Source organism: Antedon mediterranea, chromosome 11 (assembly GCF_964355755.1).
Source record: "Antedon mediterranea chromosome 11, ecAntMedi1.1, whole genome shotgun sequence".
Lineage (NCBI taxonomy): Eukaryota > Metazoa > Echinodermata > Crinoidea > Comatulida > Antedonidae > Antedon > Antedon mediterranea.
Genome location: NC_092680.1, coordinates 7,538,516 through 7,558,766, shown reverse-complemented (window position 1 = coordinate 7,558,766; position 20,251 = coordinate 7,538,516). Strand labels below are relative to the sequence as shown.

General features: G+C 33.3%; 3 protein-coding genes and 1 pseudogene across 7 annotated transcripts in view; 3 read left to right on the top strand and 1 right to left on the bottom strand.

The window, feature by feature from the left end:
* Window positions 1-9,472, top strand: part of LOC140063047 (dmX-like protein 2) — a 62,251-nt gene extending 52,779 nt beyond the window's left edge. For all 5 annotated transcript variants that reach the window (XM_072109477.1, XM_072109476.1, XM_072109474.1 and 2 more), the window contains 5 exons: window positions 190-320; window positions 728-808; window positions 1,682-1,826; window positions 3,270-3,487; window positions 6,273-9,472. In XM_072109477.1, coding sequence (XP_071965578.1) covers window positions 190-320; window positions 728-808; window positions 1,682-1,826; window positions 3,270-3,487; window positions 6,273-6,452 — 755 coding nt within the window. In that variant the 3' untranslated portion in view covers window positions 6,453-9,472. The remainder of the gene's footprint in view (window positions 1-189; window positions 321-727; window positions 809-1,681; window positions 1,827-3,269; window positions 3,488-6,272) is intronic.
* A 772-nt stretch (window positions 9,473-10,244) lies between these two features.
* On the top strand, window positions 10,245-12,004 carry LOC140063080 (C2 calcium-dependent domain-containing protein 4C-like). Its single transcript, XM_072109514.1, has 2 exons — window positions 10,245-11,592; window positions 11,954-12,004. The coding sequence occupies exons 1-2, from the start codon at window positions 10,375-10,377 to the stop codon at window positions 12,002-12,004; spliced, it is 1,269 nt and encodes a 422-aa protein (XP_071965615.1). The 5' UTR covers window positions 10,245-10,374.
* Window positions 12,005-12,331: 327 nt separating this feature from the next.
* LOC140062687 (synaptotagmin-7-like) lies at window positions 12,332-16,367 on the top strand. The gene is made up of 2 exons (XM_072108991.1): window positions 12,332-12,532; window positions 14,332-16,367. Exons 1-2 carry the CDS (start codon window positions 12,475-12,477, stop codon window positions 14,664-14,666), a joined length of 393 nt encoding a protein of 130 aa, XP_071965092.1. The 5' UTR covers window positions 12,332-12,474; the 3' UTR covers window positions 14,667-16,367.
* Window positions 16,368-18,114: 1,747 nt separating this feature from the next.
* Window positions 18,115-19,899, bottom strand: LOC140063078 (uncharacterized; annotated as a pseudogene).
* Between the last annotated feature and the right edge of the window lie 352 nt (window positions 19,900-20,251).

Genomic DNA, 20,251 nt, shown 5'->3' with positions numbered 1-20,251 from the left:
CAATCTCAAAGTTCCATTATTAACTTAAAAACAGTTTATTTGATCATATTTCATTATGTTTTCCTTTTTCTGCCTTGTCCTATATTACATATACTCAATATATTATACAATAGAATTTTTGTGATTTAATGTATGCATGTTTGAAATGAATGAAGCTTTTATTTATGTTTGCTTGTTTTTGACTTGTAGATATTAGTGGATCCCAGGATGGTAGTGTTTCCATGTGGGAATGGGGTCATTCCCAGAGGATTTACATGCATCGGCCACCTGGACAATTCCCTAAAGTTACCCAACTCCATTTTAATGTACAAGGCAATAAGGTATGGGTTTTTTGTTTGTTATGGTATTGAATGTTAAAGTTTGGTTAGTAGGTTTTATTTAAACTCAATGACACCTAAAATAGTAATTTTATTGAAATCTTAAGACCAATATACACTAAAGTTAGGTCGACTCTGGGCCGGATGCCAACCTGGACTACCTCTTGAGATGGGCCCAGGAGTGACTTACATTTGGGCCGGCTTGTTCAGTGAACTGTGACCAATAGCTTAAGAAAATAAGGTGAATAAATTGTCAGAGCTGCCATTTGGAACGCAAGTGTAAACACGCTAGATCAGGCCCAAATAATTAAATTTGAACCATTGTACATTAACAGTATTTAAGCATAATTGGCATTTTCTATGTTTAACTTGAAACAAAAGATATAATGTGTTATATTTTACTTTCTCAGTTTGGTGTTTGTGACGATAGCGGACAACTCTGTCTTTGGCAAGTGGGAATGAACTCGCCATCTGTCACCAAACCGTTCCTTGTAAGTCCAGTCATTCAACAATTGTTTAACGATGATTATCACTAATTTATCAGGACCTAATTGATATTTAAATGATATTTTAAATACTTTTTACCATGCCTGACTATAGTCCCATGGGCCTGAGAATGACATTGAACATTTTTTAACAATGATTATCACTAATTTACCCAATTGATACTTTTAAATAACAATTAAAATGTTATTTTAAATACTTACTACCATGACTATAGTCCCATGGATTAGGAGGTAGGATTATACTCGATCATGTGTTTCTACATACTGTACTGTATATAGTAATTATAAAATTGATTGATCTTTAATATAATCAGCTTATATATATAATAATATATATTTACTCACTCATAGATATGTAACTTTAATTTTTAAAAAAAAAACAATATTTTATTTGGTTTGTTGGTTATTATGTATTTTATTAAATTTCAGCTATTATATTCACCAATGTATTAATAATAAATAGGCAAATTATTATATTGATCCTTAATGTTTTGATTTGTTTTTATTTATTTAATATTATATTTAGTATATTGGTTAGTTAAAATAGAGCCTTGATAAACCATAGCTATTAAATCGGTACAGGTTCAAGGCTATCCTCGCATATAGTTCTGGTTGTACTGTAGAACAAGCCTTTATTGCAAAAGGATTTAAAACTGTAGGTTCATTGGACACATCTGGTTTGTGAACCCAGTGTGTCTTTTGCAAGAATATGAGGTTACCTTTGTGTACTGGTCCATCTCAGCCCCTATTCCTTATTCATGGTCTGCAGACAGTCTAATCCTAATTTTCTCAATCAGAACAAAACAATTTCGTTATATAGTTTGTTTCCATAATTTTCTGATAATTCTCCATTCACAGACACTACAATGCCACAATAAAACAGTATCGGATTTTACATTCATGGGATCATGTAGCCTATTAGCAACAGCAGGGTTATCAACTGAGAATAAGAATGTCAGTCTGTGGGACACTCTGATGCCAAAGAAGAAAGCATGTATACATGGTATGTTTCAAAAGTTGAGAAAACACTAGTTTAGTAATAAATTTAAATAATTGAATGAATTTATCATGTTTGGTTGCTGTAACACTAACAACCAAGAGATGCATAACATTTTTTTATTATTCATTCATTCATTCATCAGTGGAAAATTACTTCCATTTATTGTCATTTGCATATAAAATATACATAGAAATTATGTTTGCTCTGAGACATACAAAAACAGATAAATGAAAAACTAAAAAAACAATTACAACGTGTCATATCACTCTCGTATGGTATACTGACATATTGAAATACATTTAGAATTACATTTTAAATAGAATAAATATAATAGCTATATATCTAAAAATACAATAGGGAAGTTCCCCTGTGATTTTGTTTCCCATAGAAATAGTGTATATTGTAAATATTTAAAATGTTAGAAAACAAATGTATATATCTTATGTGGTAGGAGTCAACTGTGAACAAATCGCCCACTCTAAAATGTCTTAATACACACTGCAAATACTCTTACACCCACCTATCAGGAAGTGTTGGATTTAAACTGTATTACACCTGTGTGTTTGTTTTAATCATTATACTATTGTACAACAAGGAAACAATTAGTACATTTCATAAATACAATAATCATATCGATTTATAATTTACACAAATGAAGTGAAAAAGAATGTGTAGTAGAAATAAACACATATACACAGTGAATACAGAGAAACATAATACAACTGTATGTGTGGCCTATATACACAATAATCCCACTTGGAATAAATTCAAACAAAAAACATTTTTAATGGTCCTGCCTGGACTATATTTGTGTAGTTCTAATTTTGTATTATGAATATCCCACTTAATTTGAACTTTGTGTGCTAATTCTATTATTCTCATTTGAAATTAGTTGGAATTAATTCATAATCTTATACAATGGCAGCACTTTGCAGCAGTGTCATCATTAATCATTTACTGTTAACAGCATTTATATTTTTAGTATGGTCTATGGAAGGTGATGAATGCTTATTGCAAGATTATGTTAATTTTATGTATAATGCTCTAATAAATAATAATATTAAATGATGGAAAATTATTCCTCAACTAATTAAAACCCCAAAATCTGTAATGCATTCCTTAAAACATTTTTGATAGCTGAATATTGTCTGATTTTAAAAGAATTGACTCGGTCTGTATTTTTTATTTTATTACTTATTTTTATTAAAATGTATATAGATCAATGATTTCCATTAAGACTATATTTTACAAATCCAAAGATCAAGTATGTATAGTCAACTCTCCCAATACCAGACACCCTTGGGCTATCTTAATATGTCCGACCTTTTGGTCGTCAAGAGAAGTCTGATTTTGGAAGCATTTCCAGTCTTCAAAGAGATTGATTGTATCTTCTTTGTAATTATTGTAGTCTACAAAACTGTGTACAGTTTTTCTTGTCATCTTTAGGTTTTAGCTGCCATGATGGCGGTTGTCCCTCTATCGCATACTGTCCCAACCAACAAAGTCTAATCACCGGTAACAAGAAAGGCGAGGTTGCGATCTTTGACATAAGACAACGAAAACTACGACATTCTTTCACGGCACATGATTCAGGTATCAAATGTATAGCAGTAGATCCTAATGAAGACTTCTTTCTCACAGGATCAGCAGAAGGCAATATTAAGGTATGCTTCATATAATTATACTTCTTTTTATATTGTAATGGTAGTGGAACTGTAGCTTGGTGGTTAACACCCTTTACCTTCCAATCCCAAGGTTCAGGGTTTAATCCTGACCTAGTGCCAACTCCACTCCTTAAGCCTCAAATGGGACTAGTATAAAGCATGATAAGCAGCGAGTGGCCAAGCGGTTAAGACAGTGGAACTGTAATACCTTGCCATATAAACATCGGCAAGGGTTCGAACCTCACTCGCTCCATGGTTCTGGTGGTAGTCTTCTCGGATAAGGACTATAAGCCATAGGTTTAAAGAACCTAGTACATCTTTTAAGACAAGTAGGGGGTTACCCCGGTGTACTAGTATACACACAGCCACTGTCCTCATCAAGAGGGCCCCTTGATTGTCAGCATACGCTGTTTAGGGTCACCCTCTATAAATAAGGTGTAATAAAAAAAATTCAAAAATAAATTATTAAATAGTTTATTCATCCTGTAATGGTTTCTCACTGTTGGATGCATAATAACAAATATAGTTTGTTTGTATATTTTCTACACACAAATTGTGCAAATATATAAAAGATTGAAAACTTAATTTAACATAAATCTAGTAACAACCAAGAAGTCCAGCTTGATACGAAGACAAGACTTATCATTGAACCACTTAAATTTTTGTGATTTACAAGAGCGATTGCATAGTATTTTTTTTATTCTTCAGTAAGCGTAACAAATGCAGGTATCCGCAATGAATAATAAATACGTAGGAATGATTGCTATAGCTTCTTTGTTTCTTAATCACACTCAAGCGAAATTAGACATAAGTCACATAGGTGTTTTTCTAATTTAGACGCAGGAAATTTAACATTTTGTGTCATCTGTTGGTTAAAAAATGGTGTAAATTGTGTATGATTTATCTTCAGTAAGCGTAACAAATGCAAGTATCCACAATGAATAATAAATACGTAGGAATGATTGCTATAGCATCTTTTGTTTCTTAATCACACTCAAGCAAAATCAGACATAAGTTACATAGGTGTTTTTCTAATTTAGATGCAGGAATTTTAACATTTTGTGTCGTCTTAAAAAATGGAGTAATTTGTGTATGATTTTCATTTCATGTTTTATGCTTACACTAAATTGAAAATGTTCTCATGGGTTGTTTTTAATCAAAATTGAGCATAATAATAGAACAATAGTTAATGAACAAAGGTGCAAAGTTTCATTGAAATACAACAATTAGAATACCCTTTTACTAAGATGTAAACTTAAACGCTCTGGTTTTTTTAATTGTATTTGTCATTTCATGTTAGTTAATTACGGTAGTTAAAAGCATTTTTCTCAAAACACTGATTGTACAACCAAAACTTTTGACTGTGACATCTCTGGAAGTTAACATGGTATCAAGATATATTTTTTCAGTATTTTAAGTCTTGGATCATGTATTTTCAGTATTTGTGAAAATCTCAATTTTGAAAATTCCAACTTATGCCTGTTTTTGCTTGAGTGTACCAAGTATACTATGTGTTATAAACAATACCTTCTGTTAATATCACATTATTTAGAATTATGTAGCTAAGTGTCATGAAGTTTGATTGCTTGAACATATGGTATCTAATTTACAATAAGTGATAGATGTCTTTGTTTATAAAATGTAATAAGATGAAAGATTCTTTGAAAGTCTTAGCTTCTCTATACTGCAGGCTTGAGATTCTCAAATGGTAGCTTCTCTAGGCTTGAGATTCTCATCTTAGCTTCTCTAGGCTTGAGATTCCCATCTTAGCTTTTCTCTAGGCTTGAGATTCCCTGAACTTGATATTTATGACCTGTGCCTGGAGATAAATGACAGGTCTAGTGTCCGGGAGAATGATGCGCGTTAATTTTATTTGATTAATTAGGTTATTACAAGTATAATTTACAGTACAGTAGTTCATATAGTTGAATCTTTAATATGCAGTAACATTCTTAATTAGTCAAACAAAGTGCAAGCTAGCTTTGCCAATTATAGATGTGATCTATTTCATGCATTTTTTATATGAAGTAGTTGTCCGTCAGATACACAAATACTGAGAAAAGTCAACAGCTAGTATTGTAAACAGAGTCTAGGGATTTTAAAGCAATTATGTCAATTATCAAGAACTGATAAACAATTTGGATGATAGTAAATTGTCTGAATATAATCAGATGAGAGAGCCGCTTGATTCATCCAGTGTGTATTTGAGATAGAAACACAAAATACATAAAATATAAAATATTGTCCCCCTGAAAAATATTTTGTTGTTGAATATGCCATTTTAATGTCCCATAATAGTTTTTTACATTGACCAAACATTGGATCTGAAAAAAAAGTTATTTACCTGAAAAACTGCAATTATATGCAAAATTAGACTAATTTTCTGTCAGACAATGGTTTTTAGTTAAATTTAATATTAAGTACATATATATATATATTACAGTAGCTCACTATATAAAAACAAAATAATCATGAAACATAATAAAAAAAAACACTAAACTAAGTTATGTTTACTTGTTGCATTGTTCAATTACATATTTGACAAATTGAACTGCCTTGTTGACCATGCGATCGTGTCGTCATGCTTCATCAAACAAATTAGAAAAATAAACGAAACAACAGATGCTTCCATTAATTGATTATGAATTATAGGAAATCATTAAAAAAATCTATTTTATGCTTCCGATCACGTAATGGAAATACATCACACCTTTCGTTAGAGGTGAAATTTTTTTTGCCATATTAAGTCAAGAAAATTTAAAAACTTGGTTTTTGTTTTGTTTAGGTTTGGGGATTGTCTGTTCACAACCTTCGCTACTCGTTACCAGGGCAACATGCAAGAAACACGTTCTTCCGACAAACTGGAAGCGGCGTTATCCAAATAACTGTAATGTCGAACAGTCACATTTATTCATGCGGTGTTGATGGAACGATGAAATGGATTCAAATGCCAGGTACACTGTGATTGCTTTTAAAGTAAAGAAAAAGAAAGGTTAAATCTTTTAGAAAGCTGCTTAGAGAAATGACAATATGGAAAATGAAAGTGATTAGGGAATAAAGAACAAACCAAACGTATCTGATTTGGAATGAAATAATAATTTCAAAGTTGAATGAACAAAGTCATATTGCGGGTTAAGTCTCGCTTGGACCACCAGGAATTAGAAAGAATATAACGTTTGCCTTGGGGACCAATTTAAAGAATTCTTCATTTTCTTTTCTAATAATATAATGATAATTTCATACTACACAAACTTACCTAGAATCCACAATGAGATATGCAGCAATTTGTCAGTATTGACAGAAACAATATGTTTGTATTATTCTTGAGATTTGTCTATTTCTTTAGCTAATGAGATAATTTTTTATTGTTTTCGTCTGCCAAATTCCATTTATGTTGAAAAATAACAAATTACTGTGATTACCATTATTTTTTTGTATGTATTTCAACTATTTTATGTTTTTACGTATTGCAACCAAATATTAACTGCATATCTTTTCATGGTGGCCAAATCGTATAAAAGAAGAGAAACTATTTATTGTTTCTTATGCGTGTACATACTTACATAATGCTCCTGTAATTAGTGTGTGTATATAGAGACAAAGCAAAACTATATTTGTTAGGGAAAAAAACTAATGAAACTATTTGTTAAAAACCTTGATGTAAAAATCATGTTTATAAGTTATAAGCTATTGGTCCTGGTGTTGCTAAGCTATTGGTCCTGGTGTTGCTAAGCTATTGGTCCTGGTGTTGCTAAGCTATTGGCCCAGGTGTTGCTACACTATTGGTCCAGGTGTTACTACACTATTGGTCCTGGCGTGCTTAGCTATTGGTACTGGGGTGCTTAGCTATTGGTCCAGATGTTGCTACACTATTGGTCTAGGTGTTGCTACACTATTGGTCCTGGTGTGCTTAGCTATTGGTCCTGGTGTTGCTACACTATTGGTCCTGGTGTTGCTAAGCTATTGGTCCTGGTGTTGCTAAGCTGAGTAGCCGAGGCGAGATAAAAGGTCACTAAAAAGTAAAACTGATTAAGAGTATGTCTACAGCACAGTGATTTAAATACATCATCATCATCCGTATGCTAATCGTTTCCATGACTCTTTTTCGGTGGTCTGATGGTCTGTCATTAACTTTGCGATCAATGTATTTGCTTATTTGAGTTCTTTGTTTATGTTCTGCCAACTAAACAACAGTAATAAATAGATAAATGATAGATCTGACCCTCTTGAAAAACAAGGGAGGATTCAGGGTTGCTTTTGTAAACCCCCCTCGTTGACGGGAAAGTGTCCCTTAATAGAGGTGTCTCCTGGGTGTCCCAAAGGAGAGGTTCTACTGTAAAAATAAACGCCAATGATTTGGTGATATCCTCACTACTCGGTTGTGCTTAACTTTTATTATAAAAAAGAATTTTGTAAATATAAAATTATTTATTTGAAAATTTTATGAATAAACATTAATTTTCTCAGTGGTACACTTCTATCCTTCGACTTGATGTCAGTAGATGGTACTAGCGAAAAGGCCAATTTACACAGACAAGCGGTAACGGTAATAAAAAAACATCGAATCTAAGTTATTGCTTATGACCATTTACACCATCGCGGTGAGGACGGACGGTTTCTACTTAGGATAGATACAGATTCTACGTGGGACAAGCTACGCGGTTTTCCGCTTACCGTTACTGCTCGTCTGTGTAAATTGGCCGTTATTTTATACACGCATGTTCATACTAGTATATTGATGCATGCACGCTATACTGACCTAGCAACCCAGGATTGCTAAATGTTATCCATTGTGAGGTGCCATGTAATTATCTTTTTTTTTTCATTCTTATTCATATTATCTCTTATCAGTACTTTTAATATCCTTTACATTCAACTTATTTCCATTCCACGTAATCAATTTTATTTTAATGCATAAAGGTTTATTCACCAATTAAGAAAATACAAAAATAAGCATGATAAGCCTATAATTAATAAAAAAAAATGGATTCGTTTATTGTTTATGTTATTGTAGTCTATGCAGTTTTATTCCTATAAATAATCATACATATTTTCATTTTTATATAAGCATAACATTAATTAAGATGTTGTAATGTGTGTGTAGGTCGATCTAGTACTCCCACCTACGTAACTTATGACGTCATTTCTCACCGGAAGAAATGTTTTTATTTTTTTTATGTTGAGATCAAATCAGTGTTATTGATTTACTGTGCTGTGTTAAATACCTTATAGGCTAGAAATTTACCAAAACGTGAAATTTAGTGTAAAAAAGAAGGAACTGGTGAGGAAGCATGTTGTATTTTCCATATGTTAATGTTATATGTCGTTACAAATAAATATTTAATTTTTAATAGCAATAACATACCGTCATTTAGTGTGTTTTAGAAGTTGATAGTTCAACTGAAAATAAGCAATTCAACTTTGCAGAATTATTGTACTCGGAAAATACGTATTGGTTTTAGACGCATCATGATTAGCGAATGAATAAAACTAAATCCGCCGTCCTCCCGGCCTAAATAATATCATTAAACATTATTTGTAATAATTATGATATTTGTATTTAGATAAATATAAGGTCAATCACGTTTATTGTATTTGGATGAGACCGAGGCTAATATGAATAATGTACTATTGACTTAAATTACCAGCATTAAACGTTGTACCAACGTACAGCAATTAAGAAGTAGTAACAAAAATATTTTATTTTATATTAATTAACTAATTGTTTATCGTCTATTAATGTAAATTAGATATACGTAAAGCAAGAATAAATATCATTTAATGATACGTGTATAGCGGTAATAAAATAGTAAGTGTAAATGATGGACATTTTTGGGGGGTTATTTTCTGTTTTCATTTATTTGATAATATATAAGTATAAAAACACAGTAAGGTTTGATGAAAACAATAGTTGTATATTTACGTTGATAGCTATAGTTTTAAATTATTAATACTCTTTCGAACGTCAAAGAATAAATGAAACTTAATGATATTATATAAAATTTTGTTTATAATTGTTATTATTATTAAAATGCAGTACTTTATAAAGTAGCAGATAAAGTACGGTAAGACAAGAATTTACCAATACCATAGGGAACGCTCGCTTCGCTCCCACACCCTCTAGACAGTATCGTAACGGCTATAAGCGCTCTGGCTAAACCCAGGGGCCCAGAGCTCAAAGGGCCCCAGAATGAGCAGCCCAATGCAACTACCCAGTTTCGGAGTGCCCCTTAGGAGTGCTAAACCAGGGACCTTTACTCTGTGGGTTACCACGCTACTGCCTCTGAGTGACAATCTAACGACGAATTTAGGGAGATTTCGATTTCCAACGACCGATGACCAAACTAATAATGTGACCGTACAATCCAGTGTACCGGTATATAATGATAATTAAATTATCATTTATAAAATCTGTCGGAAGAAAGACCGCGGTCGTATAGCCTCAAAACCTATAGTGATTCGTATCGCTTATTTAATTCACCAAAATGTACTTTTAATATAGTATCTATTTACATCGTATATTCGTCATTATATGTCGTTATACTTACCTCCGTATTTGGTGGGTAAAATTCAATCATCGCGGTCACTATGATCAAATCTCATTTGCAGTGATTATTATTCTATTTCTAGAAGTACACCGTATACTATTACAATATTCCGTTTCAATTATGTATTGCTAATCTGTTAGCACTGCGCATGTCTACACGGCCTATAAGATGATCAATCCGTGTTTACTTGTGTCAGTGAGTAACGCGAATGTGTTTCATCGAAGTGCTCGATCACAGCATGGAAAGATAGTATATATCTTGATTCCTTATACGCTGAGAGGTATATTGTATTTTGTAAAGTAACTTGACAAAACTGAATAATAACAACATTGGTTCAGGATGACAGCGTGTACAAACTTTAATCATCACCAAACTAATATCACTAAACAAATATCGCAAGACTGTCCTTTACAGCATACTCACAATCGAGTACCAAAGAGAGCTGAAATGAATCCACTATCTAGAATAATCATTACACCTGATACAGTACCGAAATTTGTAATACCTCGCAATCGGCCAACTCGGTTAGTAACTAGGCCTACTAGCGAGATTACATCTGACGATGCCATTTCGGATTGTGCAAGTTTTAATACCAACGACAGGCCGTCCTTACCACACCTTCGGATGAAGAGAACACCATACGGATTTTCCTTTTTAGCAGAGAGTCCAAAAACTTCAAGAAAAGAATCACTTTACCGCAAAAAGAACAAATATCAAGCAACTGAGCAAAATCTAACTGTTCAACAAATAGACTACGACACATTTATTGCAGGATCTTTGGACGGTATGTATGATTGGTCAAGTACTTCTCCGTCTTCCAGAGGTTCATTATCCCCTGCCAGTTCACCTTTGGTTCATAAAAATTGTATTTCCAAAGCGGGATTTGGCTTATCATCCAGTCAAAGTCACGGACATTTAGGCAACTCAAATCCGGTTCAAAACAGACCGATGTCTTTTCCGTCGACACCGACCTTAATCAGAGCGTCTACCATGATGCATGTCAACCCGAACGCAATGCAGACGTCGTCTTCTGTAAACAGGAGAGCGTCTATGCCTCTGCTTGGAGACATTAAATACCAAAAAAAACGTAGCCGTTCATTACGTGCGCTGCAACCAGATATGTTACACCTACATTGTATGAGGAGAAGAAGTGTTGTAAGAGATTTAGGTGAAGTTCATTTAAAACTTCAGTACATTCGCCAACGTGATTACCTTGACGTCGAAGTAATACGCGCAGAAAATTTAGGCGGAAGTGTGTATACAGGTCCGATAAATCCAATACTAAAACTAAGTCTAACTCCTGAGAAAAACCACCCGAAATACAAAACAATTAACATGAAAGGCACTCGTGATCCTCAATTTAATCAAAACTTTTCGTATACCAACATAAAACCTTTACAGCTGATGCATTTGAATCTTAGGATCAAAGTTTTGTCAAAGAAGTCGAATCTGAGACGCGCTGAACATATTGGTGATATCATCCAGCCACTAAATTTCCTTATCGATGAAAGTATTCATGAAATTAAAGCAAACGTGAAACCATGTCTCCAATATACGGTAAGTAAGTTCCAATGCTTTATTTCGCCATTCATTCGATGCTACGTACACTTTGCATGCCACATTCAGACCTATACTAACTAACCGCCATCGATTCTAATTAACTGTCTAAATAATATATCTAAAATAGTTTGCATCTCTTTTTTATTTATTGTTTATACTGAATCATAAAGTAAGTCTGAAAATTAGTTAGCTAGCGACTGGAACCATTCAGCCAGACAGCTGGCGCGCAGAAAAACGTTGACAAGAGGCATGCAATACTGTATTTGTCAGAAAGGCATAAACAGTTACCCATAAAGTAGAAAAGGTTATAGCAGACAAGAAATTGCAGGGGTACTTCATAATTAATTTTTTTTTTAAGACTGAATATGTCGATAAATTAGTAATAATTGTGGTCATTGATCTACAGTAATAAATTTGTCGTCAAATATTCGGTAATAATATTTAAGTGAAAGGGAAAAGAGACACATAAACCAATACTACGTGATAATTTTAATTAAATTGTTCATAAATTGAGTTATACGAGTTGAGTTGAACGCTCTGTCCACACGATTCAAACCAAAATAGATGCGTTGATTAATGCATTTGTACAAGAGCTAAAATTAATTTATTCAATATTTTTGTATATGTTTATTTTTATATTCTGATGATATTTTGGGACATTAGTGAACCAAGTTTCTCCTTCAATAAGAATAAAAAAATGTTGAGACATTGAATTGGCAGTGTTGGGTATTGGGTATCCATCCCAAAGAACTAATTTTCATTTTACCTTTACAATTACAAAGTATTCCGAAATATTAATAATGTGTTCTAATTCTTATTATTACACAGGAGAACAATAGCACATTGACAGCTTCACTGTGCCTTAACCGAAACAACCTGATGATTACTATTGTCAAAGCAGAAGGCTTGGCCAGGTGTCCTATTGGAGGCTCGCCAGGTAAATTTTCTCAACGTTTGTACTGTCGCACTGTAATAATCGTCGCACATTTACTCAGCCTCTTGCTCCGATATAACTAACGTTAACAAATGTCGTTATAAAAACGAAACACATTTCTTTACACAAACATTAGGCCTATTTCCATTCCATTTCACCACGCGTGGCGTGTTCGGGATTAGTTGAACTTCACGACGTTATTAGATTACTTTGGTACTTGTATGCATTCTGTTTTTGTACTATTACGTAACTTGCCAGGTTTCATGTAATTGCTTGTGATTACTGAGATTGTTACAAAATAAGTAAACAATACGTCTTCGGAGCCAACATCGTAATTATTACAATTATTCCCCGACGTCGCTGTGAATACGTCACAATGATTTAATTTTCTTAATGAGAGGTGTCGGAGCTCTGTTTTGTTAACGTCTACGTCACCCGATTGAAAAATATAAGTTACGATTGTTCGTTGCTAAGTAGTATCCATTGAAACACTGCGAAAGTACAAAAACGTAGTGTGGCTTATGATAAAACAACTAGGCCTGCTAATGACTACCCAACAACAGGATATATTTTGCTTTTCCTGTGTCTAATCTATTGCACGAAATGTTTATTCTTGAACAAAGCAGATTGATTGTCTTTAGTTAAGGACATTACTTCAGTACTTAAAATACATTCAACAGTAAAATAGATCGAAATACAATTAAATTTAATTGCAATAAGATTAGTATGTGTGCATTGACAAAAGAATAAGCGCTTAGTTACGTATCAGTGAAAGACTGAATCAGAAAAGATTCTTTTTATAACAAAATTATTATAGAAACACGTTTGACCATATAGATATTGATTGGAGGTAAAGGACGTAGTAATGTAGAAATTGATCTAAATCTGAATTTCCGACGCGAGAGGAAAAAATAAAATGTGTATTGTTAAAAGAACTATTACCGTACAGGATCTTACAATTGTGGTAGGTTTAGGCCTTTTGTTTTACCATGGACCTATAAATTAGATAGGTCCATGGTTTTTCCCAAAATAGTTCCGTTCAATTTTAACCCATTGATTATCAGCAATGCTGGGGCCATCTCTATAAATAAGTTTAAATAAAAAATACCTAAAACCAGTTGTCTAAATGCCAACTCAGACAGCGTCGTACGACAAGTCGTCTCGTCGGGAGAAAATAAAACATGTTAAAATTTTTCCCGACGACAGACTGTTTACCATTTTAATAGGTCACACATTATTACCTTAATCACCCGGACACATAATTAATATTACTATATTAAAGCCTGCTTTGATTGTTCAGGGGAAAGGTTAAACAAGCTTGTGTTTATTAGTATTCATAATAGGCCTAATGATCAACTGATCTTATGCTAACTTTCTCAATTAAAACATGAACCTAATTTATAGGCCCATGATTAATACATTATTGTGTCTCTGTCTATTAGGGCCTACTATACTTTGTCTTTCATAGTATATGAAAATGTCATATCTTGTCGATTGGCAATCAAATAATTTTCTCCATTATACTTTTGGTTTTAAATTCATCATTGTATCTCTATTATGGCCTAATACTTTTTCTCCTTTGTCATAATTGAAAATGTCATAAATGTACGATTGGCAATGAAAGAATTAAATTAAGGATAAACTACGCCATTATACTTTTGGTTTTAAATTCATTCATTCATTAAATACACTAAATACATTTTCTACTCCCGTTAAAAATCATTATATTATAGTATAACGTGTTGAGATCCAACGTAAAACTATAGTTTATCAAGCCTTATGAGGATTTCTTTTTTTTTCAGATCCGTATGTAAACATTGAAGTTACCGAGTCGAAAGGCGAAGAGCTGAATGTACACAAACACCAGACGACCGTTCGTCGAGCAAAATTAAACCCTGTATTTAAAGAAGCATTCTCAATCCCATTAGCAAGTACCACTACTGCCGAAGATGTTACTGTGTTACTGCTTGTTCGTGACAAGGATTATATTCTTCAAGATTCGAATATTGGTCATGTTCGCCTTGGTGTTGGCATGACAACGAATGAACACGTTGAAAGTTGGGAAAAAGTATTTAAAAAGCCCGGACAATCGGTTACGATCAAGTGCAAACTTTGTACAATGCCAATTGATGATTAATCATCATTTATTTATTTATTAAGTATTTAATCAAAATAGTTTGATAAAAAAGGTGTGATATGCCCAAATATGGTAGTGATATGACACATATATATGAGCACATCACATCAGAGCTTTACAGAAAATACATCTATAAGAGATTTCCAGGGGGATAGCCCAAAAAGCTACGATAAAATATTTTTTTAAACATGGTATAGAAGTGTACGAATGCCACACTTTGATGTTGAATAGTTACGTTGATGGAAGTTATTATAGTATAATGTCTTGTACTAATTGGTAGGCCTACTATCTTACCCAGTTAAAACATGAAGAAATGCTTACGTCCTCCTGAAGTGTCCTACCGACTGACTGACTGACTGACTTGGCAGATTGTATAAATTGTTTGAAAAAAGGGACTAAGATTATTTTACATTTTTATTAAAAAACTCATCTAACATACTGTTGGACTGTAATGAAAATAATGTTATATAAAATATTCCCTTATCCTATAAACGTTTGTGTATAAGGTATGGTGATATATAAGATTCATAAAATAAGATTGAAATAACGAAAGAGAAGTGCAATATTAAGTAACGTACGATACCGGTATATCGTTGTTATTTTATCGAATTCACGTATCCATTTTTTTTGGAAGAGACTCATTTGTAATTACGTATATATTACGTTACGTCATGTTGATGTCGTAAGAAATGATGCGCTGGTTGTATCACGTACGATTGCTCCTTTCATTCATTTATTTTAAACATTGCGGGTGAATGAATAATAAATAAATGTAATTATTTATTTATACTGTATAAGAATGATTTCTAGGAAGATATGATATATTAAACGCAATACAGGCCATGTTTCATTGATTGAGTCTAGGCCTACATGTAGGCCTAATATGTTTAATTAAACTGGTGTTTCAAGCTGATTTTTTAAAACATTGTTTATAATAGTAATTGGTTCATGTGTGCTCAATACAATTAAACAAATATAGAATACTAATTATGCATTTGTATAGTTGTCTTGTGTTTTGAATTTTCCAAACAATGTTCTATGCTGGGAAGGAGGAGTTTATTCGAGTGGGTTTATCGGGGGGTTTATTCAAAGCGGAGCGTTTTATTCAAATAGGAAATGGAAACGGAACCGGAACAAGTACGTGTCGTGGCAAGCTGCTCAACACCACCTGCCACCACACACCACACCAATCATAAGTATTATAATAATAATAATTTATTTGGAGATTACACTTTTACAACAGTGGCACTCGACCAAATGGAAGGTGCATCCAAAAGAAATGTACAAAAAAAAACAACATGATATAGAAAATAACAATTACAATAAAAAGTCGACGTAGGTCAAAATGTCAAAACAATTCAACTACAGTAACTACAATACCATTGAAAATTAATACTACAGCAGCAGGAAACCCACTGACACCTAAAAATACTAAATTACAAGAAATAAACAATAATAGAATAGGTAGGAACTGTACAATATAAAATGAATTGGGCAACAACAATGTAGACCTAACACTATAATGAGATAGATATCAATCATTTAGTTTGATTGATATGAACATTACTCGCCTAGAACATTACATCTGTGTGCCCATGCTCTTTTAACATAGTGCTTACAGTAACAATCAAAGACATTTGATATGGATTCGACGTCATACACATAATGATAGTAGTTATCAGTTCCACCTAATACAAGATTTAATTTGGTGTTCAGGTCACCAGAGATAACATTTTCCCGTACATCTAAATGATTGATATCGATTAACATATATTCTAATTTGGTATATTCTTCAATCCTTATGCCATTGAGTTGGTTACATGTGAAAGAAAATGTTGAATGTCTTCTAAACCATTCTTACACATTTTACAGTTACCATCATATTCAGGAAGCCACTTACAACTCCTGTGACCTAAAGGAAGGGTGTTAGAACGTAGTTTGAATTTGAGGCTAGATCCTAGAAAGTCTGTACAATCCAATAAATATTTTTCAAGGCACGGATTAGTTAATAAGAGAGTATGTCTGCAGTGACGATTTTCTTAGCATTTCACTTTTCCAAAATGCAATGTTTGTGTCATGCATCAACTCTTTAAATCTCTTAACCCAATGACTATCAGGGTCATTGCCAAGGTAGGAAGTTTCGAAAATTAGCAAAACTGGGAATCAGTTTATAGCGTGGTTCTGCATTTCGTCACTCGTCACACGAACCGGCGAATATACAATATCGCACTTTCGAGAAAAACGCGATTGAAAAAATATCAATTTTTAAACATTAGTATATCAAAAACAAAAGACTTAATATCGGATTTTTTTTGGCTCATCATTCGAAGAATAAGTGTATGTTTGCATTAAAAAGAAATGTTATTGAAAATAATTACTAATTAGCGAGTAATTGAATATTTAACCTATTCGTCAGTTCGTGTGAAGATTTTTGTCATCAACGTATGGATTCGCCAGACATTCGTCAGTTCGTGTTACGAACATAATTACGCGCGCTTTTCTCTAATTGCGCATATTCGCCGCGATAAATATAGTGCTTTATATACTGTGATTTGAAGTTTTACTATTGATATATTTGGTAGTACGATGTGTACATTCTGCAATGAATACAAAATTGTGAGGAATAAGTTATTTATTTCCTTAAGGTTCAAAAGCCATTAAAACACAGTTGCCATATATTGTAGGCCTATTACAAATTACAAACCTATAATCACATTATTAATTTTTATATGTACAGAATTGTAATCATCAATTAGGTCTACTATATAGACATTTATATAATTTGATGCTAAATTATAGGATATTAGTGAACATTTTAACTTTAAAAACGTATTAACCAAAATTGAACAATTCAACAATAACCTTGAACAATAAATAGAAAACATTTTATACTACTACTGTAGCTCTAAGGGCATACATTAAACACTTAACAATATTATTATAAACTTATAAAGAAACTATAGGCTACATTAATGTAATCTCTCTCTCGTAGTGGTCAGTAATTAATTAAACGGAAACACTTTTTTCTCTGTTTCATGAGGATTATTATTTATGCCTATGACACTTAATTATTTATAAATACAGAACAGTTATTCTAAATTTAATTAAATTAATTTTAATAAATAGGCCTACATACCATTTATTCTAAATTTAATTTCTTTTATTTTATTTATTTATTATTTTTGTTAATGCTTTACTTACTCCTTTGTTGTAGCTGTTTTATTTCTCAGGGTTATTTGTTGCTTATATTCTCTAGCGTTAATCGTGGGTTACATTACTTTTTTTTTAAATTTAAACTTTTATTATTTATAAAGGCAATGTTTTATATAACCTTTTTTAAGGGTTTTGGAACGTAAGCACGTTATGCCACAGATAGCTTAGTTAACGGTGCTTTAACATTGTTGTAAAAAAATTGATCTTCAATATTTCTAATGACGGGGGTGGTACCTGCACATAGGTTCAGCAGGTCGTTGTATTTTTCGGCTGACAGCTTTGGTTCCTCCGTTGTGTATGCTCGATGTGTAACACCTATTTGTGGGGTTCTGCTACTGACCAGTTTTAACGAATGAAAAGTGGCCTCGAGATGAGAAAATTTCACATCAATAAACTCTGGCCTCTCCATTGTAACCCGTAAGCTACATGACTTTTGTCCAGTCAACCGGATGGCCATCCTCTGTCTCTCGGACACGCAGCACTTTCATATCCTGAGACACCTGTTTCCAGTCTAAAATGTCGTCCATAGAAACATTTCTAACGTTGTATGGCCGTGGGTTTGTTCGGGCCATAACTAGAACTAAGGACAGTTGTGTCGGTATAAATAACTCCCCTACTCTTGACAGTGCACGTTCAATTGAGCTGTGCATAGCATCCCCTTCACTCCATGATTGGTTTCAAAATAGTGTGTTGTTATTGATTTAATATTTTTGGAATTTCGAACAAATGCGAGAAGCATTGCCGCCATTATCGTGTTCTTATTTTGTCCAGGACAGCCGTCACAAAAAAGAGCAACCGATTCTTTATATTGAGAATCCAACATTTCTAAATACTGACTGACATATGTCGAAATTTCATTTGATCCTCGTTTTGTTATCCCCTCATGAGATAAAAAGCAATGACCTTCTCGGTCTGACAACTGGTAAATTGTGAAGTTGTAACAAGTCAGTCGTCGTCTATAGAAGATTTCGCATCTATTTGAGCGAGAGGCAAGTATATGACCTGCTGCAAGTCAAATACGGCAGCGTCAAACTTGGGTTCTGATATCGCCTTCTTCTTTATCTCTGCCTTAAGTTGACGCACCTTTTCTTTTTCGGCATTGTGTTTATTGAAAGCTTCTTGAATTTCTTGTCGTTTTGTAGATGATCCACTGTGAAAGGTTTCACAGAGCCCACACATGTCTTTCTTCGGACGATGGAATTTCAGATTCATACGTTTTAATACCCGTGAATATGTTGATAAGGAAATATCAACATCCGGACTCTCTTTCTGAAACAGACTAAACATTTTGTTGATCGTCAGATCTGATGATAAGTACTGGCACTTGGAATTTTGTCGGCAATAGTGAGACTCTACTTTAGGGAATCGGTTAATATGCTCACGTGCACTTTCACGCACTTTTTGGTCTCTTAAAGACTGCTGACGACCTCCTCGATTTTCTTTGCCAACTACACCATGTGTCTGTCTCTTCTGGATCATCGTACGTACCTGTCTCTCTGAAATACCAATTGTATTCAAAAACATAACGCGACAAACAGGATGTTGATCCCCTGACGCGTCGGGCAAGTTGTACCTCCGGGTAACTTTCTTTCTCCCATAGTCATGCTTTGATTTAACCTTTTCCAGTGATTACATATTTGGCAAGCCATTCTCTTTGCCTTTGCAAATTCCCCATGTTATAATAACTCTCTCTTATATCGTCCATATCTTTTTCTGCAAATAAAATGCATGAAAGTTCACGCTGTCGGCAGTAAATAGAATTACATCTTGGTCGTCGTATGAACTTACGGGCTTCAATTTGTTTGTTTGATTTTTCTGAAAAATAGGCCTCTCCAGAATGTCTTTGTTCTTTAACTGATTTATTCTTGGCCAACGTTGTCTTCTGTGGTGATGGGATTGGGGCAGATGTGTTCATTTCAACTTCACCTATTTCATCATTTGTTGTGCCATCTACACGGTATTCTTCTGGAATGTGTGTTGACTGGCCCAACGATTCATAACATTCAAGTGTTACATCCATATCTGTTATTTCGTCGTCGTTTGTTTTACTAATGTGATCTGATACTGTGTTTGGATTATTGTGAAGTGTACATGTCTTATCAAAAACAAAATGTTCAAAACATAAAAGGCAGTTACATCTCACGCAAGCAGCGAATATCTCAATGTCACAAGATAGAACCTGATCACATGTCTGTTCAGTTGGCTTACTTTGTGGTGGTGGCAATTCTGTAAAATGGTATATCAAAGATTCTCTCAAGAGACTGAATATTGGAATATTTATTTTATTATCGAGGACATTTAACAATGAGTGTAGTTAGGTAATACAGGGTACGGCAAAATCATTTTAAAATCACCAAACAACAATAACTTTC